The sequence below is a fragment of the Girardinichthys multiradiatus genome, chromosome 5 (assembly GCF_021462225.1).
Source record: "Girardinichthys multiradiatus isolate DD_20200921_A chromosome 5, DD_fGirMul_XY1, whole genome shotgun sequence".
In the NCBI taxonomy this organism is placed as follows: domain Eukaryota; kingdom Metazoa; phylum Chordata; class Actinopteri; order Cyprinodontiformes; family Goodeidae; genus Girardinichthys; species Girardinichthys multiradiatus.
The window spans coordinates 4314936-4334108 of NC_061798.1; the positions used below are offsets into that span (position 1 = coordinate 4314936).

Below are 19173 nucleotides of genomic sequence, written 5' to 3' on the forward strand. Positions count from 1 at the left end.
TCAGAATTCATAGAAATATACCATGATATACTAGATATAAACATTAAAACCTTTGTAAAAATATAATAACATGGTATTTTTATATCATATATAGGAATATAGAATTCACGTACATAGTTTATGGGTCTTGACAAACAATCGTTTTAATTAAAACTTCAATTATATATTTACAACTGTATAAAGCTCAAAAATAAACTAGAAACTGCAGATGCATTTTAACATGGGTGTAAATTCCATTAAACGCTAAAATAATGATATCTGACGTGTTTATTTGCGGAGAACTCAGGTTTTTTCAAGCAGTTTTTCTAACATTAGATGACAAAATACAATATTTTGGAAAAAAATGGGCAGCAAATTGTTTGACAAGAGCCAAAACAATAATTAATATGGAAATAAACAAGATCATTAAATAAACATAAAAGTCAGGGGAAATATTAATTTAAAGCAGTCATACATCAATGAAGAGGCTATAAAGAAACATACAGTTACTCTCAAAAGTATTCATATTGCAGGTTTTGTAATGTCAAAAAAGAAGAATTTTTGTCAAGTTCTCCGTGGGCAGAGCGATGTGTTGCAGTCTGCTGCTTCTGCTTTTCATTCTGTACTCTTACAGCTCAAAAAGTTCAGAGAGAAGGTGTGAGAAGTAAGAAGGGTCAGGAAAATGTTCCAACTGCAGCTCTGACACTTATCCTAGTAGAGGGTAGGGATACTCCAGCAGCCTCTCAGCTCCCCTCACTATCCTCTGCAAGGCCCTTGTCTGTCCTACTGCACTCAAGTCTCTACATGTTGTGAGGCTGTTGTGGCTGACACGCTTCTTCTACATTGCATGGCGGTTGGGGACAATTCCTTTGGACTTGCAGACATAGGCCTTACCTCACTGGTAAGGCCTATGCCAAGGTATGCCAGGGTATAGCAGAGTCTGACCGATAGTCGAACCTCGGCTTCAGGAGGAACAGTGTGGTTTTCATCCCGGCCGTGGAACACTGGACCACCTCTACACCCTCTACAGGGTGCTCGAGGGTTCATTGCAGTTTGCCCAACGAGTTCACGTGTTTTGTGGACCTGGAGAAGGCATTCGACCGTGTCCCTCGTGGTGCCCTGTAGGGGGTGCTCCAGGAGTAGTCCTTTATTAGGGGCCATCCGCTCTCTGTACAAGCAGAGCGGGAGTTTGGTCCGCAATGCCGGCACTAAGTCGGACCTGTTCCCTTTGCATGTTGGACTCTGGCAGGGCTGCCCTTTGTCACCGGTCTTGTTCACTTTTATTGACAGGAATTCTAGGTGCAACCAAGGGCCGGAGGGGGTCTGGTTTGGGGACCAGTGGATTTCGTCTTTGATGGTTACTTCTTACAGTTACTAAAAACCCAAAGTTCTGTTTCTCAGATAATTTTATGACTTAATGAGACCATTAAAACTATTTGTTTAATTCAGCAGTGTAGGCCTACCAAAATGTCCATGTATTGGCACTTAATACTTGGTTTGGCCGCCTTTTGCATGAATTACTGCATCAATGCGACGTGGCATAGAGGCGATCAGACTGTGGTTCTGCTGAGGAGTAATGGAAGCCCGAATTGCTTTGCTAGTAGACTTCATCTCTTCTGCATTGTTGGGTCTGGTGTTTCTTATTTTCCTCTTTGTAACAGGCCCATATTTTCTCCATGGGGTTCCGGTTATGTCAGTTTGCTGGTTTGGTGAAGCACAGTGATACCGTGGTCGTTAAAGCAGGTATTGGTACCTTTGGGTGTCTGGGCAGGTGCCAAGTCCTGCTGGAAAATGAAATCAGCATCTTCATAAAGCTTGTCAGCAGATGGACACATAAAAAAAACTCCTCAACACATTTGGGTATTTTGGAGACTACATAGGTCCTTTAATATTAAAGGTGTAATTAGGATGAAGAAAATTAAAGATTTCTAGTGTTCTATGCTCTAAAATGTCCTGGTAGACAGCTGTCTACCAAGCAAAGCGGACCAAAACCAGTAGACATGTCTCCCCAAACCATTACTGACTGTGGAAACTTCAGACGGACCTCAAGTGGCTTGGGTTCTGTACCTCTCCATTTTTCCTCCAGACTGAGACATTGACGTCCAGTTGAAATGCAAACTTTACTTCCTTTTAGAAAAGAGAACTTTACACCACTGAGCAACAGCCCAGTTTTTTTCTCCTTGGCCCAGGTAAGGCTCTGGTTAACAAATGTGACAGTAGCTCCTAAGGGGTTTTCTAGATGTTAGAAGCACCCTTCTAACATCTTCTAATTCGTAGATGATGCAGCGATGACGCATGCGCTGTGAAAACAGGTTTACTTCCTGTCAAGATGGCGGTGAGCAGCGGGTTTGCTGCCCTGTGGAGGACAAGCAGCTTTAAGTTACCGCTGAACCCTCTCCTGTTCCCGTCTGCGGCCCGAGCACAAAGCTCTGTAAGCGGTGGCCTGCTGCCTCAGACCTCGCTGTCCAGACCTCCTTGGGCGGAGCACACTAGCATACTGCCAGCGGAGGAGGAGCGCAGCAGACATGCCGCCGTGGTGAGCACCGTGAACGAGCGGATCCAGAGGCAGGACTTCGGCCGACTGTTCGCTGTGGTGCATTTCGCAAGTCGCCAGTGGAAGGTCACTAACGAAGACCTGATCCTGATCGAGAACCACATCGAGGCAGAGTGCGGAGATCGGATCTACTTGGAGAAAGTGCTCCTCGTTGGGGCGGAGGACTTCACTCTTGTCGGTAGGCCTCTCCTCGGGAAGGAGTTGACGAGGGTCAAAGCCACTGTGATCGAAAAGACCGAATCTTGGCCCAAAGTTCACATGGTGTTCTGGAAAAGACACCGGTTCCAGCGCAAGAAGATCATCGTGCAGCCACAAACTGTCCTGAGAATCAACAGCATCGAGCTGTACCCCCGGCTGTCATGATCCAGACGGGGTTATTTCAGACCGACTGTTCCCAATGAGACTGTCAGTGGACCTTTTCTGGATGTGTTGTAACTGAAACAAACCTGGAATGTTCCGAGCATGGATGGTTCAGTGGGCTGACGCATGTAAACAAACTTTAGCAAGGCAGGAATTGTTTATATGGTATATTAAAAGTTGCCCTTTCTGGATGCAATCAAAAATCTGGTCTATTTTCTAAGTTTAAAACTGTGATAGCTGACACTACATAAAGCTTCATATTCATTTCTGGCCTCTGATCAGTCTTTTTTTACCAATTTGTTCAACTGTACTATTCCCCTTTTTTCACAATATTTTATGTAGAAAACAAGTGTCTTACATGTTAACTTTAAGACAGCAGATAAAGTTGAAAAATCCTTTAATGGAGACAGGATTAACTTGATTACTTTTCAGTACTGAAAAGTTGTCTATAACACCTAATTCTGTATGAAATATCCCAAAGACAAAAGATGTGAAACATAGTTTTTATTTTGAAAGCTAGTTGAATCTTCTAGAAAAAGGGCAAACAGCATTGAGGACTGATTTTAAGGCACTGTTGAACGTTTCTGCACAGTGGTAACAAGTTTTTTGACTGAGCTCAAACACTGGAGAAAAAGAAATCAGTAACTTGTCCAACAGGCAAAAATGATGACATTACAAAAATACATTGGTACAATGTTAAGATGTTAGCAATATGTTAATAAATGTCCTCTTTTTGGAGTCTAAATACTAACACCTAGCAGCAAAAATGCCCTTAAACATGGTGATTAGGAATAAGCAGCCCCTTTAAAAGAGATCTGGGTCCTTACCCTTCATGTATCCTGGTGGTGATGTTAAGACAGATGGTTTCATTCATTCACTTGAGAAATTACAGCTACATCACTTAATTACAAAAGTTCACATCAATTCAAACTGTTATCTAAACACACGAGATGTTAATACTGCTTAATTACATCCTCCTCTGGTCGTGTAACCATCTTGTACACACAACGTTGCAGGAGATAAAATCAGCAGTCATCCTTTATCTGGAAGTGTTACAAAGTTGTGCTGAAGTCGCTGTTAGAAGTGACAATCTTAGAGGGTTTCTTCCTCCTGACACCTTGAACACTACCTGCAGAGCTAACAGGTGTTTACTACAGAGTAGGCATGGGCTGGTTACTAGTATCAAGGGGTACAGAGGTTATATAAAGCTGGCTTTAAAATTTTCCATCAAACGCTTTAAAGTCGTTTAATTAAGATACCAGCAAAGTGCCGGAATTACCAGAGTTTTCTCCAGCTTAGTGGATCAGAGTAAGGGTTCTGTCACACCTCCACCAGTTGTTGCAAACTGCCGATCAGCTGGCTGAAAAAAAAGGCTCCTAAACCGTTCCCTCCCGCGTACAAAAAGGACAAATTTGCCTGAAGTATTTTTCTTGCAACAAACAATTCCAGTGTAGAAACTAAAAGAGCTCCACCCATCACTCTTATCGAGGCAAGACGGTTTTAAAACTACCGCTGGCAAAATTAGAGCAGCATCTGACTGGAGCCTCGCTACCTGAGCTGGAAACCTACTGAATAATCTAACTGAAGTCAATGTGTTATACACCCAGCTTTAAGAACAGACAGTCAAACAGGGATACTACTTGTGCACAATAAGCACATTTAGCTGAAACTATGGCAAAATTCAGCAACCGTTTTATTCAAGACATCTCTGCATCAAAATGTAAACAAATACAAACATTTAGTAGCAATAGGAACAGCCATTTCTGTCGTAAATAAATCTGTCTGTTTTTAATGTGTGCACTACTTTTATTCAAGGTTATCAGACTGAGAATCTCATCCCAGCCCATGCCTACTACAGTCCAGATCCCCTTAAATCAGACCATGAGGTAACAGATGACATTTCACTATCCCCAAAGCAATGTGTGATCCAACAGTAATCACCACTTCTTTACCAAACACACACATTCAAGTGTTTTCGTAAAGGTCAGACATTACCAGTAAATCCATCCATAAACCAACAGTTTAAACAGCCATTTTAAAACCAACTGGTTATGTATGTTTGATTGGAATTTAAAAAAGGCATTTGCAAGGAAGTTTGGTAAACACACTTCTCATTTTTATCGAATCAAAGGAAATAATCATTTATTTTCAGAGCTGACTAAGTCAAATGCTGAACTGCCTCCCAGCATCATAGCAACAAAATAACTAACTTTCAAAACAAAATTTCAAGTATTATCTTTAAAAGTCCAATCAGTATAGTCCAAAAGATCGACTCCTCCTCTTGATAGTCATCTGCTGCCTGGGAAGATTTCTTTTCATTATGCCCATCTTCTGACATGTAAGAGTCCTTCTCAAACGGGTCCTGGAGCACCGTCTGATCATAAAACACTCTTATTTCAAACTCGCTCTCCAGGTATGATGGGTGGCCATAAATGCCAATTCCCACGGGCCTTTTGAAGTCCCCAGGAACCACCACCACGTCATGGCCGCAGGTGACCGACTGCAGCTTGTAGGTGTCAAAATTCGGATGGAGTGTTTTATCAGACACGTACAGATCTGCGTCTCCTTTGAGGCTCTGCATGTGCAGGATGATTCTTCCATCGTGGTTAAGGCGCAGATAGCTGTAGTTTCCAGCCCCAATATGACCCTGAACCACATGGAGCAGCACCCATTCTACAGGAATACCGTCATCCTCTGGGGGGCTCAGAAAGCTTCTGGCCTGGGACAGCAAAAGGGTGACAAGCAGTATGGTGTGGCCCAGCTTCATGGTGAAGGCATCTGTCAGTCTGTCAGACAGCCTGAAAAACAAAATGATGCACACACACAACATGACTCAGCAGATTGTCCTGAGAGAAACAAAGATTGTACATGATTTAACATTCAACTTCCTCACACAAAGCTGTATGAATGTTTATCTCCCCTTACTTAACTCACAGCCTCTTCAGCGTACATTCTGGTTATTTGTAGTCACACACATCAGAATTTTGCTGGAACAGCTCCTTAACATCTAGAAGCACCCTTAGGAGCACTCATTTGCATAATTTTTGTTTTAATGTGCAAATTACAGTGTGATTCCATAATTTTTCCTTGTGTTGTACTTTACTACATGAAAGCTGCTCTATGAATAAAGTTTGATTGATTGAAAGTCAGAATGTTTAGCTGTAAAATAGCTAAACAGCTTTGTTGAGTGGACATGTTCCAAGAGTAATTAATTCCACGTGTACTGCCTGGGATTTAAAATTACAGAATAACACTCCTGCAATAGGTACTGCCCAGAGAAAAGGAATGGAAGCAAACTTTACAGCTAAATTCTGGAGATCAGGAAGCTTTAATATCAGTATGATGTCAGAGGTACTAGCTTCTGAGAAGAATCTGTAGGTCGCTATATATCTTTAAATCATAATCTCACATTTAAAGAGTAGCCTTGAGTTGATTTGTGTCCCAACAATTCAAATTTAAACAGGTTGCTTCAGTTTGATCAACACATTCTAGTTTTAGTCATTCTAGTATGACGCCTGTACATACAACTACTAAATTGATTTTTTAGATCACTTTTTTCGCAAATATAGCTAAAAGTCAGAAGACTATGAGTGCATAGTACTCTCTCCATAGTTTCCCAGTTTATTGAACGCAAAGTTAAAAATAAACAGCTGTGTCCCGTCTCCTCCGACTGCTCTGACCTTTGATCAAATACTTTAAAAGTTAACTAAAATATCTAAAAACGAACTCTGATAAATAGTTTATCATAGAATGTGTGGCTTTCAAATCTGTCAGCTAATTTGATAAACTAAACATTCTAAACATTTTAAAACTCAGCAACAAAAGCAGAGCAATGTCTGTTACCTAGCTAGGTTTGAACTTTATGCTAATCTATTAACTAACGGCAGCGGAGCAGTGCAGTTTTAACACGTATGACCCCATGGTAATTCTACTTAAAACTAACGCATGGTTTTTCTTCTAAATATTATTTAAGATGAAACACGTCACTGTTGGCAGTCAATAAATGAGCAAACACCTAGCTTATTATTTTGCAAACAAACACGCGCTAACCATCTTGTTTAGGAAACAGTTCTTCAAGTGCTTCAATGCTTTAAGAAACTGAGGTTACACTTTAGATTCAATATGTAACATCCAGCCATTTAATACGTTAACATTACTCACACAGCTGTCGTTTTCTAGTCAACATCTTCCAGTTAGCACAGCTAACCGTAAGTTCACTTCTTCACATTCTTTCTGTCAAACAGCGACTTTCTACCGCCACCTGTCGGCCAGGAAGGTACACTCACCCTAAGACCTAAACGTACTCGGATGGTTTTTTTTTGGGTGTCATCAGAAGGTTAAAGGCATATTTAATATTAAAATATATATATATCTCAACTAATTGTAAAACATTTTTTTTTGTGTGTAATGAGGTCCTCCCCCTTATCTAATATTTCAAGCCTTTATTTCTTGTAGTGTTGATAATTATTGCTTACAGATAATGAAAACCCAAAATCCAGTGGTAGAACAATATTGTGAAAAAGTTAAATATTGGAAACTCATGATGTCATCCTAATCAGCCAATTGCTGCAAAGGTTTCCTGAGCCTCTATCAAAGGTGTCAAAGTCCAGTCCTTGAGGGCCAGTGTCCTGCAGCTTTTAAATGTGTCCTTGGTCCAATACACCTGCATCAAATGCTGAATGCTCCAGAGTCCTGCTAATGAGCTAATTATTTGATTAAGGTGTGGTCAAGCAAAGACACATCTAAATGTTGTAGAACACCAGCCCTCGGGCCTGGAGTTTGACACCACTGAAAGGTCCCAGTCTGGATCAGTAAGTTACACAATCATGGGGAAGACTGCTGACTGGACAGTCAAAATTCAGTGTTTCAGAAAATTTGTCTATTACAGAAAATCAACAGAAAAATTATATTTTAAACAGAAATGGGCTTCTGAAAAGTATGTTCATTTCCAAGCACTCAATGTTTGGTTGGGGCTCCTTTTGCACGAATTACTGCATCAGTGCAGCTTGGCATGGAGGTGATCAGCCTGTGGTTCTGCTGAGGTGTAATGGAAGCCCAGCTGGCTTTGATCGCAGCCTTCAGGTCATCTTCCTCTTGATAGAACTCCATAGATTCTCTGGGGGGGTTCAGGTCAGGCCAGGTTGCTGGCCAATCAAACACAGAAACACCATGGTCACTGAACCAGCCTTTGGTACCTTTGGCAGTGTGGGCAGGTCCTACCAGAAAATTAAATGAGCATCTCCATAAAGGTTGTCAGCAGAAGGAAGAATGAAGAGCTCTAAAATTTCCTGTTAAGTGGCTGCGTTGACTCTGGACTGCAGAAAACCCAGTGGACCAACACCAGCAGATGACATGGCACCCCAAATCTTCATTGACTGTGGAAACATCACTTTTCATCCAGACTCAGGGACCTTGATTTCCAAATGAAATGCAAACTTTACTTTCATTTGAAAAGAGGACTTGTGACAACCGAGGAACAGTCCAGTTCTCTTCTTCTTAGCCGAGGTATAAGATGGTGTCTCTGGTTTAGGAGAGGCTTGACACAAGGAATGCAAAATTTGTAGCCCATGTGTAACATCTGTCCGTGTATAGTGGCTCTTGATGTGCTGTCTCCTTGCAAAGCTACCCCAAACCCTTGAATAGATTTTGTTTCATAATCCTCTCAAAGCTGCAACTATCCCTGTTGCTGTTCACTATTGTTTCCTTCCACTCAACTTTCTGTAACTGTAATTTGATACAGCACTGATCAACCAGCTTGTGACCACAGCAGTCCTTTAACATCTAGGTGACCCACCTTCAATGCCTTCTTACAGGATGCAATAAGCTTAACGACGGTTACGCTCCATCTGCTCCAGCCAGCTACTGAAATCAATGATTTCAAACCCAGCCTTGTTAAATATACACTTTTCTTATGAGCTGAGAGCAGAGAAGGTAAAAGAACATTTTCTTTGTAATTGCCTAATCATACAATGAACTATTATCAGCAGAATCTCACGTATCGTTAAATAAAACATGTCACTCTAAGGGGTATTAGATGACTTAACATACAAATTCCAATTGCAAATATAAAAACACTTCAAACCCTGTATGGCAAGTCTGTACATATGTTTTTTTTTTAAATCTTTAATTGACATTATTAAATGTAGGACTTTAAAAACCTGCAGAAATCCTGTTAGACCCAACTTGGAAAATAAGCTGCAATTAAGACATGTTTTTTCACTGTCAGACTTTCATTTAGAGCCAAATAGAACTTTTCAGAATTTGTAGTTTAGAAAATCAAACACCTGACCCACTGACACCTTCACTATTAAATTATAAGTCAAACTCATTTTTAAGAAGCAAAACATTGCTGGAGACATCTATGGTTCAATATGATTGGCTCACATAAAAGAACAAATCTAATTCTAAATGGATATCTGGGGTTGTCAGTGCATGCCTTAAAGAGTCACCATGTAAAAGTATTTTCCTCATTTATATGAACTGTTGCTTTAACAAATAAAGGATGGAAAGCGGCTGACAGGCTGAATGACTGGAGTGCATTTCCAAAAACCACATCAAATTGCAAATTTTATATAGATATATTTTTTTTAACAAGTTTGCAGAACCTGCCAAGTTGGATACAGTTTATGTTGAGTGGGGGGTCACCACATAAGGGTTTAATAATGACTGCAAACCAATCAGCTTGTTTAAGGCTGCCCAGTTTGACAGTTAAACTGGAGATAAGTCTGTCCCATCCAGAAAAATGGACCAGGCCACATCTGACACTGCAGAAGAGGAGTTTCCTGGTGTCCCTTCAGAATAAAAGACACAGTGTTGTTCTGAGATAAAGACCATCTAAACATTTAAATAAATCATTGGATCTGTTGTCTTATAAAAAAAACTCTCCTGAATCATCATTTAATGGCTGGAAGCGGATAGAGAAACACGATTAAATATTTTTTCCTCGATTCCAACTATACAAACCGACTTAACAGAACTCTGTTTAGGTGCATGAAGGCTGGGTGGAGACATGATTTATGAATAGTTTCATTATTTCTTTCAAAAGAATATCAAAGAATTTCTTGCATTAAACAGTTTACAATATAGTACCATGCTAGCCCTGTCCTAACAATTTATTAGCAGTGAAGAATCAGTGCTGTTGAAAACTACAACACACACTAGTGTTAAGAAGCTCCCTCTGTCCAGACGCCCTCTGCTCTCACCCAATCACAGTGCCTGAAAGAAGAGTAGGAGGGTTAGGAGACAAAGTGAGGAGATGGGAAAACCAAATGGGAAATTCTTACAAACCTACTGAGGTAAACAAAGCTGAAAAATGACACTTCATGCATACAAAATGTATGGATAGAGCAGAGAAAATGAGTAGGGGGGGGTCGGTTCACAGTTATCTCAGCTATGATGCAGGGATGGATGAAGGTGTGCATATGAGGGCACGTGATACAGGGTGGCTACGCAGGGTTATACTGTATCTGCATCTCTGATGAGCACAGCTTTAGTAGTGTTGCGCACCGACTGATGAATATGTCCTCTGGTCATGGACAGAATGGAACCTACATTCCTGGTCTGATAAAGTGGACTTTTCTCGTTATTTTCCCCTCATCTTTCTGAAGCTCTGTTCAATCCTTGGCGTTGTCTTCTTGTTTTGTACAGTTCAGGGTAATGAAGCTAGAAGTACTCTCGTCTCCCCTTCTGATATAAAGTCACGGAAGGTGGGTGAGACGGCTATGATGATGGGAGGTCCGTACTGGGGGTGGGGGGGCGGCTGGAGGAGAGCATGCAGCAGGCAGGCGGCTCAGACAGGGGGCGCCTTGCGCTGCAGTAGATACTGGTGAATGTCATCTGCGTCACGCTTCAGCCAGGCAGCGTTCAGGAGGATGTTCTCGCAGCACTGCTGTACGGTGCGCTCAGCAGCCGGGGCAGGGTGACTCTCGAAAAAGCTCTGCATGGGCAGACAGAAAGAGCCAGTCAACTCCTCACACATCCACACAGTTATAGAAACCATACCAAGCCTTGTAATTAAACCAAGACAGCTAACTAATGTGCAGGATGATTCTTCCATCGTGGTTAAGGTGCAGATAGCTGTAGTTTCTAGACTAATGGTCTCAGATCAATTTCATTCCATAAGGGATTCAAATCATTTAGTGAAGTTCTCATAACGGTTTATCTTTTTGTAGATGCTTTTTTTTCATGGAAGCAGAGTCCATAGTGGTTCTGTCAGTTTCAGATCATTCTGAGTTTCAGGATGTCACTGCAACTTCTTTCAGTCCAGCTGTTAAGTGTTAGACCAACGGTTTTGGAAGTAGCACAGGTTTTTTTGGAAGCCTTGAAGCTTAAACGTCCGAGTTGACCAATAATGTTGTTGGGTGATTATGTTTAGTGATCAGATGTATAATAATTAATTGAATAAAGCTTCATTTGCTCAACACTTTTTCTAGCACATCAAAAAAGCACATTACTGTAGGTTTGCAATAGAAAAAAGTAAAAAATAAATAAATAAGATAAGACAACAATAATTTTCACTACATCTTCCCCCTTGGTAAGATGTAGTGAAAATCATTGGAATGCTAAAGAATTCAAGAATTAAAACACATTTACATTATTTTCTAGAGATTTCACCCTGTAATGGTAAAAGGCCTGAACTTGTATAGCGATTTATCATGTCCCCAAAGCGCTTTACACTACATTCAGTCATTCACACTCTGACAGTGGTGAACTACTATGTAGCCACAGCTACCCTGGGGCTTACTGCCATACACAGGCGCCACCGACCACCATCAGCAGGCAAGTCGGGTGAGTTTCTTACCCAAGGTCACAACGACTGAGACAGACTCCCAGAGTGGGGATTTGAACTGGCAACCTGCCGGTTACAGCACGAACTCCTCCCACCTGGCTGTGGCTGAACCAAAGATACAGTATAATTTGTGGTCAATTTTCAAAAAGCAGCTTGAGAAGCAGAAGTCAGCAACTTGTAGTCTTTTAAGCCTTGAAGTAGGAAAGGGTCACCGGTCAGAATTCAGCCCAGGGATTGATATCCAGCACGTCAGAGTGAGTTGCAGAAATTATTGGATATAAGAGTAAATATGTTAAATAGGCATGCACCGATCGGTCGCATGGCCGATCGATTGGCCCCGATTTCCTTAATTTGGGGTGATTGGTTGATATGTGCATGTGAAACCGATCTTATCCACTGATCTTCTCTACCTACGGAAAGGTCTGAAAACCAGCCACTGTTCCTTTCTGCTCCGCCGTGAGAAAGGGCTGACTGACTGAGCAGCTCACCAGGTCATGTCTGCTCATGTGCAGTTTAAAACTGTTAACATAATATTGGAACACTCAAGATGCATTATGACCTTAAGACACCTGACAGGGTCAGTTATAAAAAAAAAAATCTCTATCAGCCAAAAGATCGTTAATGGTGATTCGCCAGAAAACTGCAATCTGTGCAGCCCTAATGGTAAATATTGACTCTCTATACATTCTGTGTATCGGCCAATAAAAAGTATTTATTCCACCATCCATCATTTAGTAGCTCTTGAGTAGGACATGGAGGCGTTCAGAAATATTAAATATGTTGCGCTGTAACCTAGCGATACCACATCCCATGGTTCCTAACAGAACGGTGTTGCTGTGAATCTAGCCACCAGAACCTCTGCACCACAGCTTGAGTCTGTAGTTCTCATCCTTGCAATAAGGTACCAGAGATATGTTACAAACTCTGCAGTTCTATTTGTATGTGAAGCTTGATACTGGTTATGAAGTAGAGATTATACCCGAGAGCTGGTCTTGTGTGTGATATGTAATGTCAACACAATCTATGCTTTTCACAACCTACACTACAATCCTTCTATTTACAGTATTTATCAGTGTTGCAGTTGAGGACATTTACACCTACTGCAGGAATGACACAAAAATAAGAGTCAGACAGGAAGTAGACGCCTAATACTAAAACCTGAATGCAGTTTTACCCCATCGCATTGACTAGAATGATGCCATTCTGCTCTCTTTTGGTCAGAAGACAAAATGACTGGTACCGATTTGAGAAAAGGAAAAAGGTTTCAGAGACTGAACGCTCCTTGAATTTAATGTTTCACACGAATAAAACTTGCAAAGAAAAAGTGAATAGTTTAAGTCTCACCTTGACTTCAGCTGCCATTTTATCAATAGCAAATCCATCGACTGTAAGCTGCAAAGACAGAAAAAGCTTAAATGCCAAGAAAGCAGCATGACAAAGCTCTGACAATGAAAACGCCACAGCTGATGGATATGACTCCAACTGACCTACAGAAAAAGGAACGTTTCAGCTTGATCAAAGAACTAACGATGCTGCTTCCATACATGTAATGCCCACAGAAGGATGTGATTAAAACATTAGTAACTTAGAGTAACACATGGCCTCACGTCCAACTAGATGTTTCCAACCAATTAAAAAGGTATTAGAACAGTTTTTAACTTACCTTGATGAGGCGTGATATGAGGAAGCCTCCTTGGTAGCGATTGTAAAGCTCTTCCCAGTTGTCCCTGACAAATTTCCAGGCAGCTTTCCGGCCTTGCTTACTGCTTCCGGCCACCCCTCCGATTACAGACACCGTGTCCTGGGGACGAACCTCTTCCTGCCCGGGTCAACATTCAACACAAAAGGTTAGGTTGGAACAGAAACTAATTCACCAAATTATCCGATTCACGGTTGAAATTTTTGCACAACAGCCGAGGAGGGTTGGGTCATAACAAACAGGTGCAGGTACAGTGTCTGAATTAAGCATGTCCCCAACAGGTTTTATTATTATTTAAATTATTAGCATCTTCATGCTTGAATACCAGTGGCTTTATTGCGCAGTAAAATAACACCCTGTATGGTCGACATTAGTAATGACTGTCTCATTTACCTAACCAGTGGGAGTTTCTACACGACCTTTTGTTCAGCTTGCTAAAATGCTAGGCTAACGCTAGCATGTTTACTCCATTTCAATATAATTCAATACTTCAGCTGGTAACATTTCAGTGCTCTTCTAATTAAATGTGCATGGACCAAACATACGGAACAGGCTGTTCTCCTGCTTCCCAAACGTAGTGCTTTGCTTTGAACATTTGACTTTCAGCTTCTCTCTGTACAGGTCTCTCCTCTCCAAACAGACTGTGTGGGGAGTAGGTTACATGATACAGTCATTACAATCTCTTTCACTGTGAACCGTTGGGCAAAACATGTTTATTAAATCAATAAAATCACACATGCAGCGTAGATTCCAGTTCTCAAAGCCTTGCAGACATTTTTTTTATAAAAAAGGCTTTGCAAATGGCAACCTGCATAGCTTGATGGGGATGTGAAGTTCAATATAGCACTGATTCTATGAAAAATAGCTTTATAAACAACCCCAAGCTGATTCCATTGACTGGATCGGGATGTTGCTGCTCTGCAAATGTTTACGTTGTCATTAATGGAGACTGAGATGAAGGAACATTGGGGACAGGGATTAAATAAATACTAAATGAGTGTAACAAAAGGAAGGATTCTTTGTCAAATTCCCTCCTCCTCAATATGAACAGAAAAAAACTTGTAAGTATGTAGCAAAGAAAAAAAGGTTGTGTACCGAGAGGGCGAAGTTGAGGACTTTCTGGATTAGATCAGGAGCAGAGATGGCGCCGAGCACTCGCTCAATGCGATTCTTCTCCTCCTGCATGTCTGCTTGTTTATGGAGCTGCAGGGCGGCACAGAGAACGAGTCAGTTGTTAGAAGAACACAGAGGATGATGAAGAGGAAATAAAGCTTGTACATCCGTTCAGCAGCTTTATCCAAAGCTGCGGACACAGGCAGCAGCATGTCTAGGGGCTGTAGAGTCAGTGAGTATAAAGTTCATCTTAGCTGTGTGTCAACACCAGAGTTTTTTTCCCTAAGATAAAATTCCAGTCAGACCCCCACAGTAATATTTTTAGGGACACCTGAACTGAACTTCAAGATTAATGGGCATTACATCAGAATCAGTGAATGTAATTGTGATATGGATATAGAAAACACAGGGGTCCTACACATTTGTAGTTCATGGTAAAATGTCACACATTCCCAGGCTCAAGTTATTGGTACTTTAACATTCATTTTAAAACTTAAGACAAAAGTTCTAGAGTTTATGGCAGATAATTCTACGGTGAGCAGGCGTTTAATATGGAACCTGCCATAACCAAACATTGATAGGAAAGAAGGACACAAGGAAAAAAGGAAGGACACAAAGTAAGAAGGAGGGGAGTAATCGCACACCATTTCGTCAGTGGTATAAAGAATGAACTCTGAAAATACAAATATTGTTGTAACAGGTTTACCTTCAGCATCGTGTCCAGTGTGGTGCTGTCACCATGCTTCAGCACTGTTAGATACACCTAATGGAAATAAAGATTCAGAGGATGATGGCTGGAAATAAATGTTGTTTAACAGTTGGTACACACATGACGTCCTGTTTCATCAATCAGGACTAAGGCAGAGAAACTTCAAAAAGTAGTTTGATGGGGGTTTTTATATTTAGTTCACAGTTATGTTTATGTTGCTTTTTTGGGTACAATGCATCACATTCAGTGATTATGCTTGTTTTAATTTTACATGCATGCAATAAATATGTCGCATGACTGACTTTAGCAGTATTGGAGAAATGAACAAATGATGCATTTTGGGTCTATATACATCTTGCCTCTGCATTTCATTTACTGTATACAGATTTAAACACCTATGTACAGTTAAAGTTGCCATCCCCTTTGATCAAACCTAACTAGCATCAGAAATCCAAGCTCCACTTACTGGACCCCTAACTAGCATCAGAAATCCAAGCTCCACTTACTGGGCTCCTAACTAGCATCAGAAATCCAAGCTCCACTTACTGGGCCCCTAACTAGCATCAGAAATCCAAGCTCCACTTACTGGGCTCCTAACTAGCATCAGAAATCCAAGCTCCACTTACTGGGCCCCTAACTAGCATCAGAAATCCAAGCTCCATTTACTGGGCTCCTAACTAGCATCAGAAATCCAAGCTCCACTTACTGGGCCCCTAACTAGCATCAGAAATCCAAGCTCCATTTACTGGGCCCCTAACTAGCATCAGAAATCCAAGCTCCATTTACTGGGCCCCTAACTAGCATCAGAAATCCAAGCTCCACTTACTGGGCCCCTAACTAGCATCAGAAATCCAAGCTCCATTTACTGGGCCCCTAACTAGCATCAGAAATCCAAGCTCCATTTACTGGGCTCCTAACTAGCATCAGAAATCCAAGCTCCATTTACTGGGCCCCTAACTAGCATCAGAAATCCAAGCTCCACTTACTGGGCCCCTAACTAGCATCAGAAATCCAAGCTCCATTTACTGGGCCCCTAACTAGCATCAGAAATCCAAGCTCCACTTACTGGGCCCCTAACTAGCATCAGAAATCCAAGCTCCACTTACTGGGCCCCTAACTAGCATCAGAAATCCAAGCTCCATTTACTGGGCTCCTAACTAGCATCAGAAATCCAAGCTCCACTTACTGGGCCCCTAACTAGCATCAGAAATCCAAGCTCCATTTACTGGGCTCCTAACTAGCATCAGAAATCCAAGCTCCACTTACTGGGCTCCTAACTAGCATCAGAAATCCAAGCTCCACTTACTGGGCCCCTAACTAGCATCAGAAATCCAAGCTCCATTTACTGGGCTCCTAACTAGCATCAGAAATCCAAGCTCCACTTACTGGGCTCCTCAGGTCTGCAGGCAGCACCTGCTTCCCGTCCACATGCTCCTTGAATCTCCGTCTGGCCTCTTCCAGTGTGGGTTTGTGTCCCGCCTTTCCCAGTTTGCCCAAAACTAGGCCTCTCAGTAGAGCGTCCAGATGGCCTGTCAAAACAATATTAAAAAATTATTTCAGCAGCTGCAGAAATTATTGGACATTGACTACAGAATCACAAAGACTTGTTTTGATCCATTACTGAAAATGTGAAAAATGAGGAATTTCTATGTTCAATTTCCATGAAAAACATTGGTATATTCAACAGTGGTTTCAAGGGCACATTCAAAGTGTTGATTTGTTAAACCACTAAGAGAAAAATGATGCCATTTACCACAACATGCCAGGAGACATTTAAGTGTCAAACATGTATTAAATTAAATGTTATTAAGAAGGAAAGAAATGTGCGGATGTAAAGAACATAATTCTATGATCACTGTTCCTCTGCCCTTCCCCACCTTCCCCTGGTTTGCTATCCCAGCCCAGCCTGAGGCCAATCGGTGAGAAGAGGTCCCGGATGAACTCCCGGATCTCCTCGTGAAACTCCGTGTGAGATAGCAGCGAAGACAACACTCCCAGGTTGCAGCTGAGGTCGCTCCAAACAGTATAGTTCGGTTCGTTGACGAATGCCTCCATCAGCTTCAGTACCTCCACTGTGCTAATCATCCCTGCACGAGACTGAAGCCACAGAACAAGAACCAGCAGTAAGCAGAAACTTCTTTCCTTCCTTTCAGAATTTGAACAAACAGCATATGTTGCTTCAGGGAGAAAACCAAAGTAAGGACTCCTAAACCATAAACCAGCAGCAGAACAGATTGAGTGACAATCTTTTAGCGGAAAACCTCACATAAGTATTCACACCCCCTGAACTTTCTCACATTCCACTCACTTCAATGTGTTTTATTTGACTGACCAACACAGTACTGCATGGTTATGAAGTGGAAACAAAAAGTCAAATGGTTTTCAAGTCATAGTAGGTAACCCACTGACTTGAATAAGTGCAATCGTGAGAGAAACTTGTGAACTATAGCAACTATGGTGTAGATTTGTCACCTCATCGACAGAACATGTACAGCACACGTGGTTGGGTCATAGGATGAGTAGAACGTAGCAGTTTAATAAATCACATATTTACACCACAAGTGTGTATTTCTTCTGAGTACAGACTGCACTTTGTGGGATGTGCTTGTCAGTTGGCCTTACAAGAGAGAAGAGGTCATTCTGCAGGCCGAGTCGGTCCACAGGCTGCAGGCTAAGGTCTCTGATTCCCGGCAGCAGACTCTCCAACATGGATGAGCTGTACTGGATCCGATAAAAGCCCACAGTTCCAGGGTTGATCTGAAAACAGCAGGAAGACAACAACATAGGAAACCAGAACAATTTAGACTGTAAGAATCTGCTAAATCAAGACATATACAGGTCCTTCTCAAAATATTAGCATATTGTGATAAAGTTTATTATTTTCCATAATGTCATGATGAAAATTTAACATTCATATATTTTAGATTCATTGCACACTAACTGAAATATTTCAGGTCTTTTATTGTCTTAATACGGATGATTTTGGCATACAGCTCATGAAAACCCAAAATTCCTATCTCACAAAATTAGCATATAATTAAAAGGGTCTCTAAACGAGCTATGAACCTAATCATCTGAATCAACGAGTTAACTCTAAACACCTGCAAAAGATTCCTGAGGACTTTAAAACTCTCAGCCTGGTTCATCACTCAAAACCCCAATCATGGGTAAGACTGCCGACCTGACTGCTGTCCAGAAGGCCACTATTGACACCCTCAAGCAAGAGGGTAAGACACAGAAAGACATTTCTGAACGAATAGGCTGTTCCCAGAGTGCTGTATCAAGGCACCTCAGTGGGAAGTCTGTGGGAAGGAAAAAGTGTGGCAGAAAACGCTGCACAACGAGAAGAGGTGACCGGACCCTGAGGAAGATTGTGGAGAAGGGCCGATTCCAGACCTTGGGGGACCTGCGGAAGCAGTGGACTGAGTCTGGAGTAGAAACATCCAGAGCCACCGTGCACAGGCGTGTGCAGGAAATGGGCTACAGGTGCCGCATTCCCCAGAGACCTGGGCTACAGAGAAGCAGCACTGGACTGTTGCTCAGTGGTCCAAAGTACTTTTTTCGGATGAAAGCAAATTCTGCATGTCATTCGGAAATCAAGGTGCCAGAGTCTGGAGGAAGACTGGGGAGAAGGAAATGCCAAAATGACAGAAGTCCAGTGTCAAGTACCCACAGTCAGTGATGGTCTGGGGTGCTGTGTCAGCTGCTGGTGTTGGTCCACTGTGTTTTATCAAGGGCAGGGTCAATGCAGCTAGCTATCAGGAGATTTTGGAGCACTTCATGCTTCCATCTGCTGAAAAGCTTTATGGAGATGAAGATTTCATTTTTCAGCACGACCTGGCACCTGCTCACAGTGCCAAAACCACTGGTAAATGGTTTACTGACCATGGTATCACTGTGCTCAATTGGCCTGCCAACTCTCCTGACCTGAACCCCATAGAGAATCTGTGGGATATTGTGAAGAGAACGTT

General features: G+C 41.8%; 3 protein-coding genes across 3 annotated transcripts in view; 1 reads left to right on the forward strand and 2 right to left on the reverse strand.

Moving 5' to 3' along the window:
* Positions 1-2274: 2274 nt before the first annotated feature.
* Positions 2275-3157, forward strand: mrpl21 (mitochondrial ribosomal protein L21). Its single transcript, XM_047366251.1, has one exon. It carries the CDS (start codon positions 2309-2311, stop codon positions 2894-2896), a length of 588 nt encoding a protein of 195 aa, XP_047222207.1. The 5' UTR covers positions 2275-2308; the 3' UTR covers positions 2897-3157.
* A 225-nt stretch (positions 3158-3382) lies between these two features.
* On the reverse strand, positions 3383-7211 carry c5h6orf120 (chromosome 5 C6orf120 homolog). Its single transcript, XM_047366252.1, has 2 exons — positions 7055-7211; positions 3383-5691 (listed from the first exon to the last, which is right to left on the reverse strand). Exon 2 carries the CDS (start codon positions 5658-5660, stop codon positions 5106-5108), a length of 555 nt encoding a protein of 184 aa, XP_047222208.1. The 5' UTR covers positions 5661-5691; positions 7055-7211; the 3' UTR covers positions 3383-5105.
* A 1785-nt stretch (positions 7212-8996) lies between these two features.
* Positions 8997-19173, reverse strand: part of npepps (aminopeptidase puromycin sensitive) — a 30655-nt gene continuing 20478 nt past the window's right edge. Inside the window, exons 16-23 of the mRNA XM_047364905.1 lie at positions 17825-17959; positions 17080-17299; positions 16589-16731; positions 15200-15256; positions 14476-14583; positions 13345-13500; positions 13026-13073; positions 8997-10829 (exon numbers count right to left, since the gene is read on the reverse strand). Of these exons, the coding sequence (XP_047220861.1) occupies positions 10683-10829; positions 13026-13073; positions 13345-13500; positions 14476-14583; positions 15200-15256; positions 16589-16731; positions 17080-17299; positions 17825-17959 (1014 nt within the window). The 3' untranslated portion in view covers positions 8997-10682. The remainder of the gene's footprint in view (positions 10830-13025; positions 13074-13344; positions 13501-14475; positions 14584-15199; positions 15257-16588; positions 16732-17079; positions 17300-17824; positions 17960-19173) is intronic.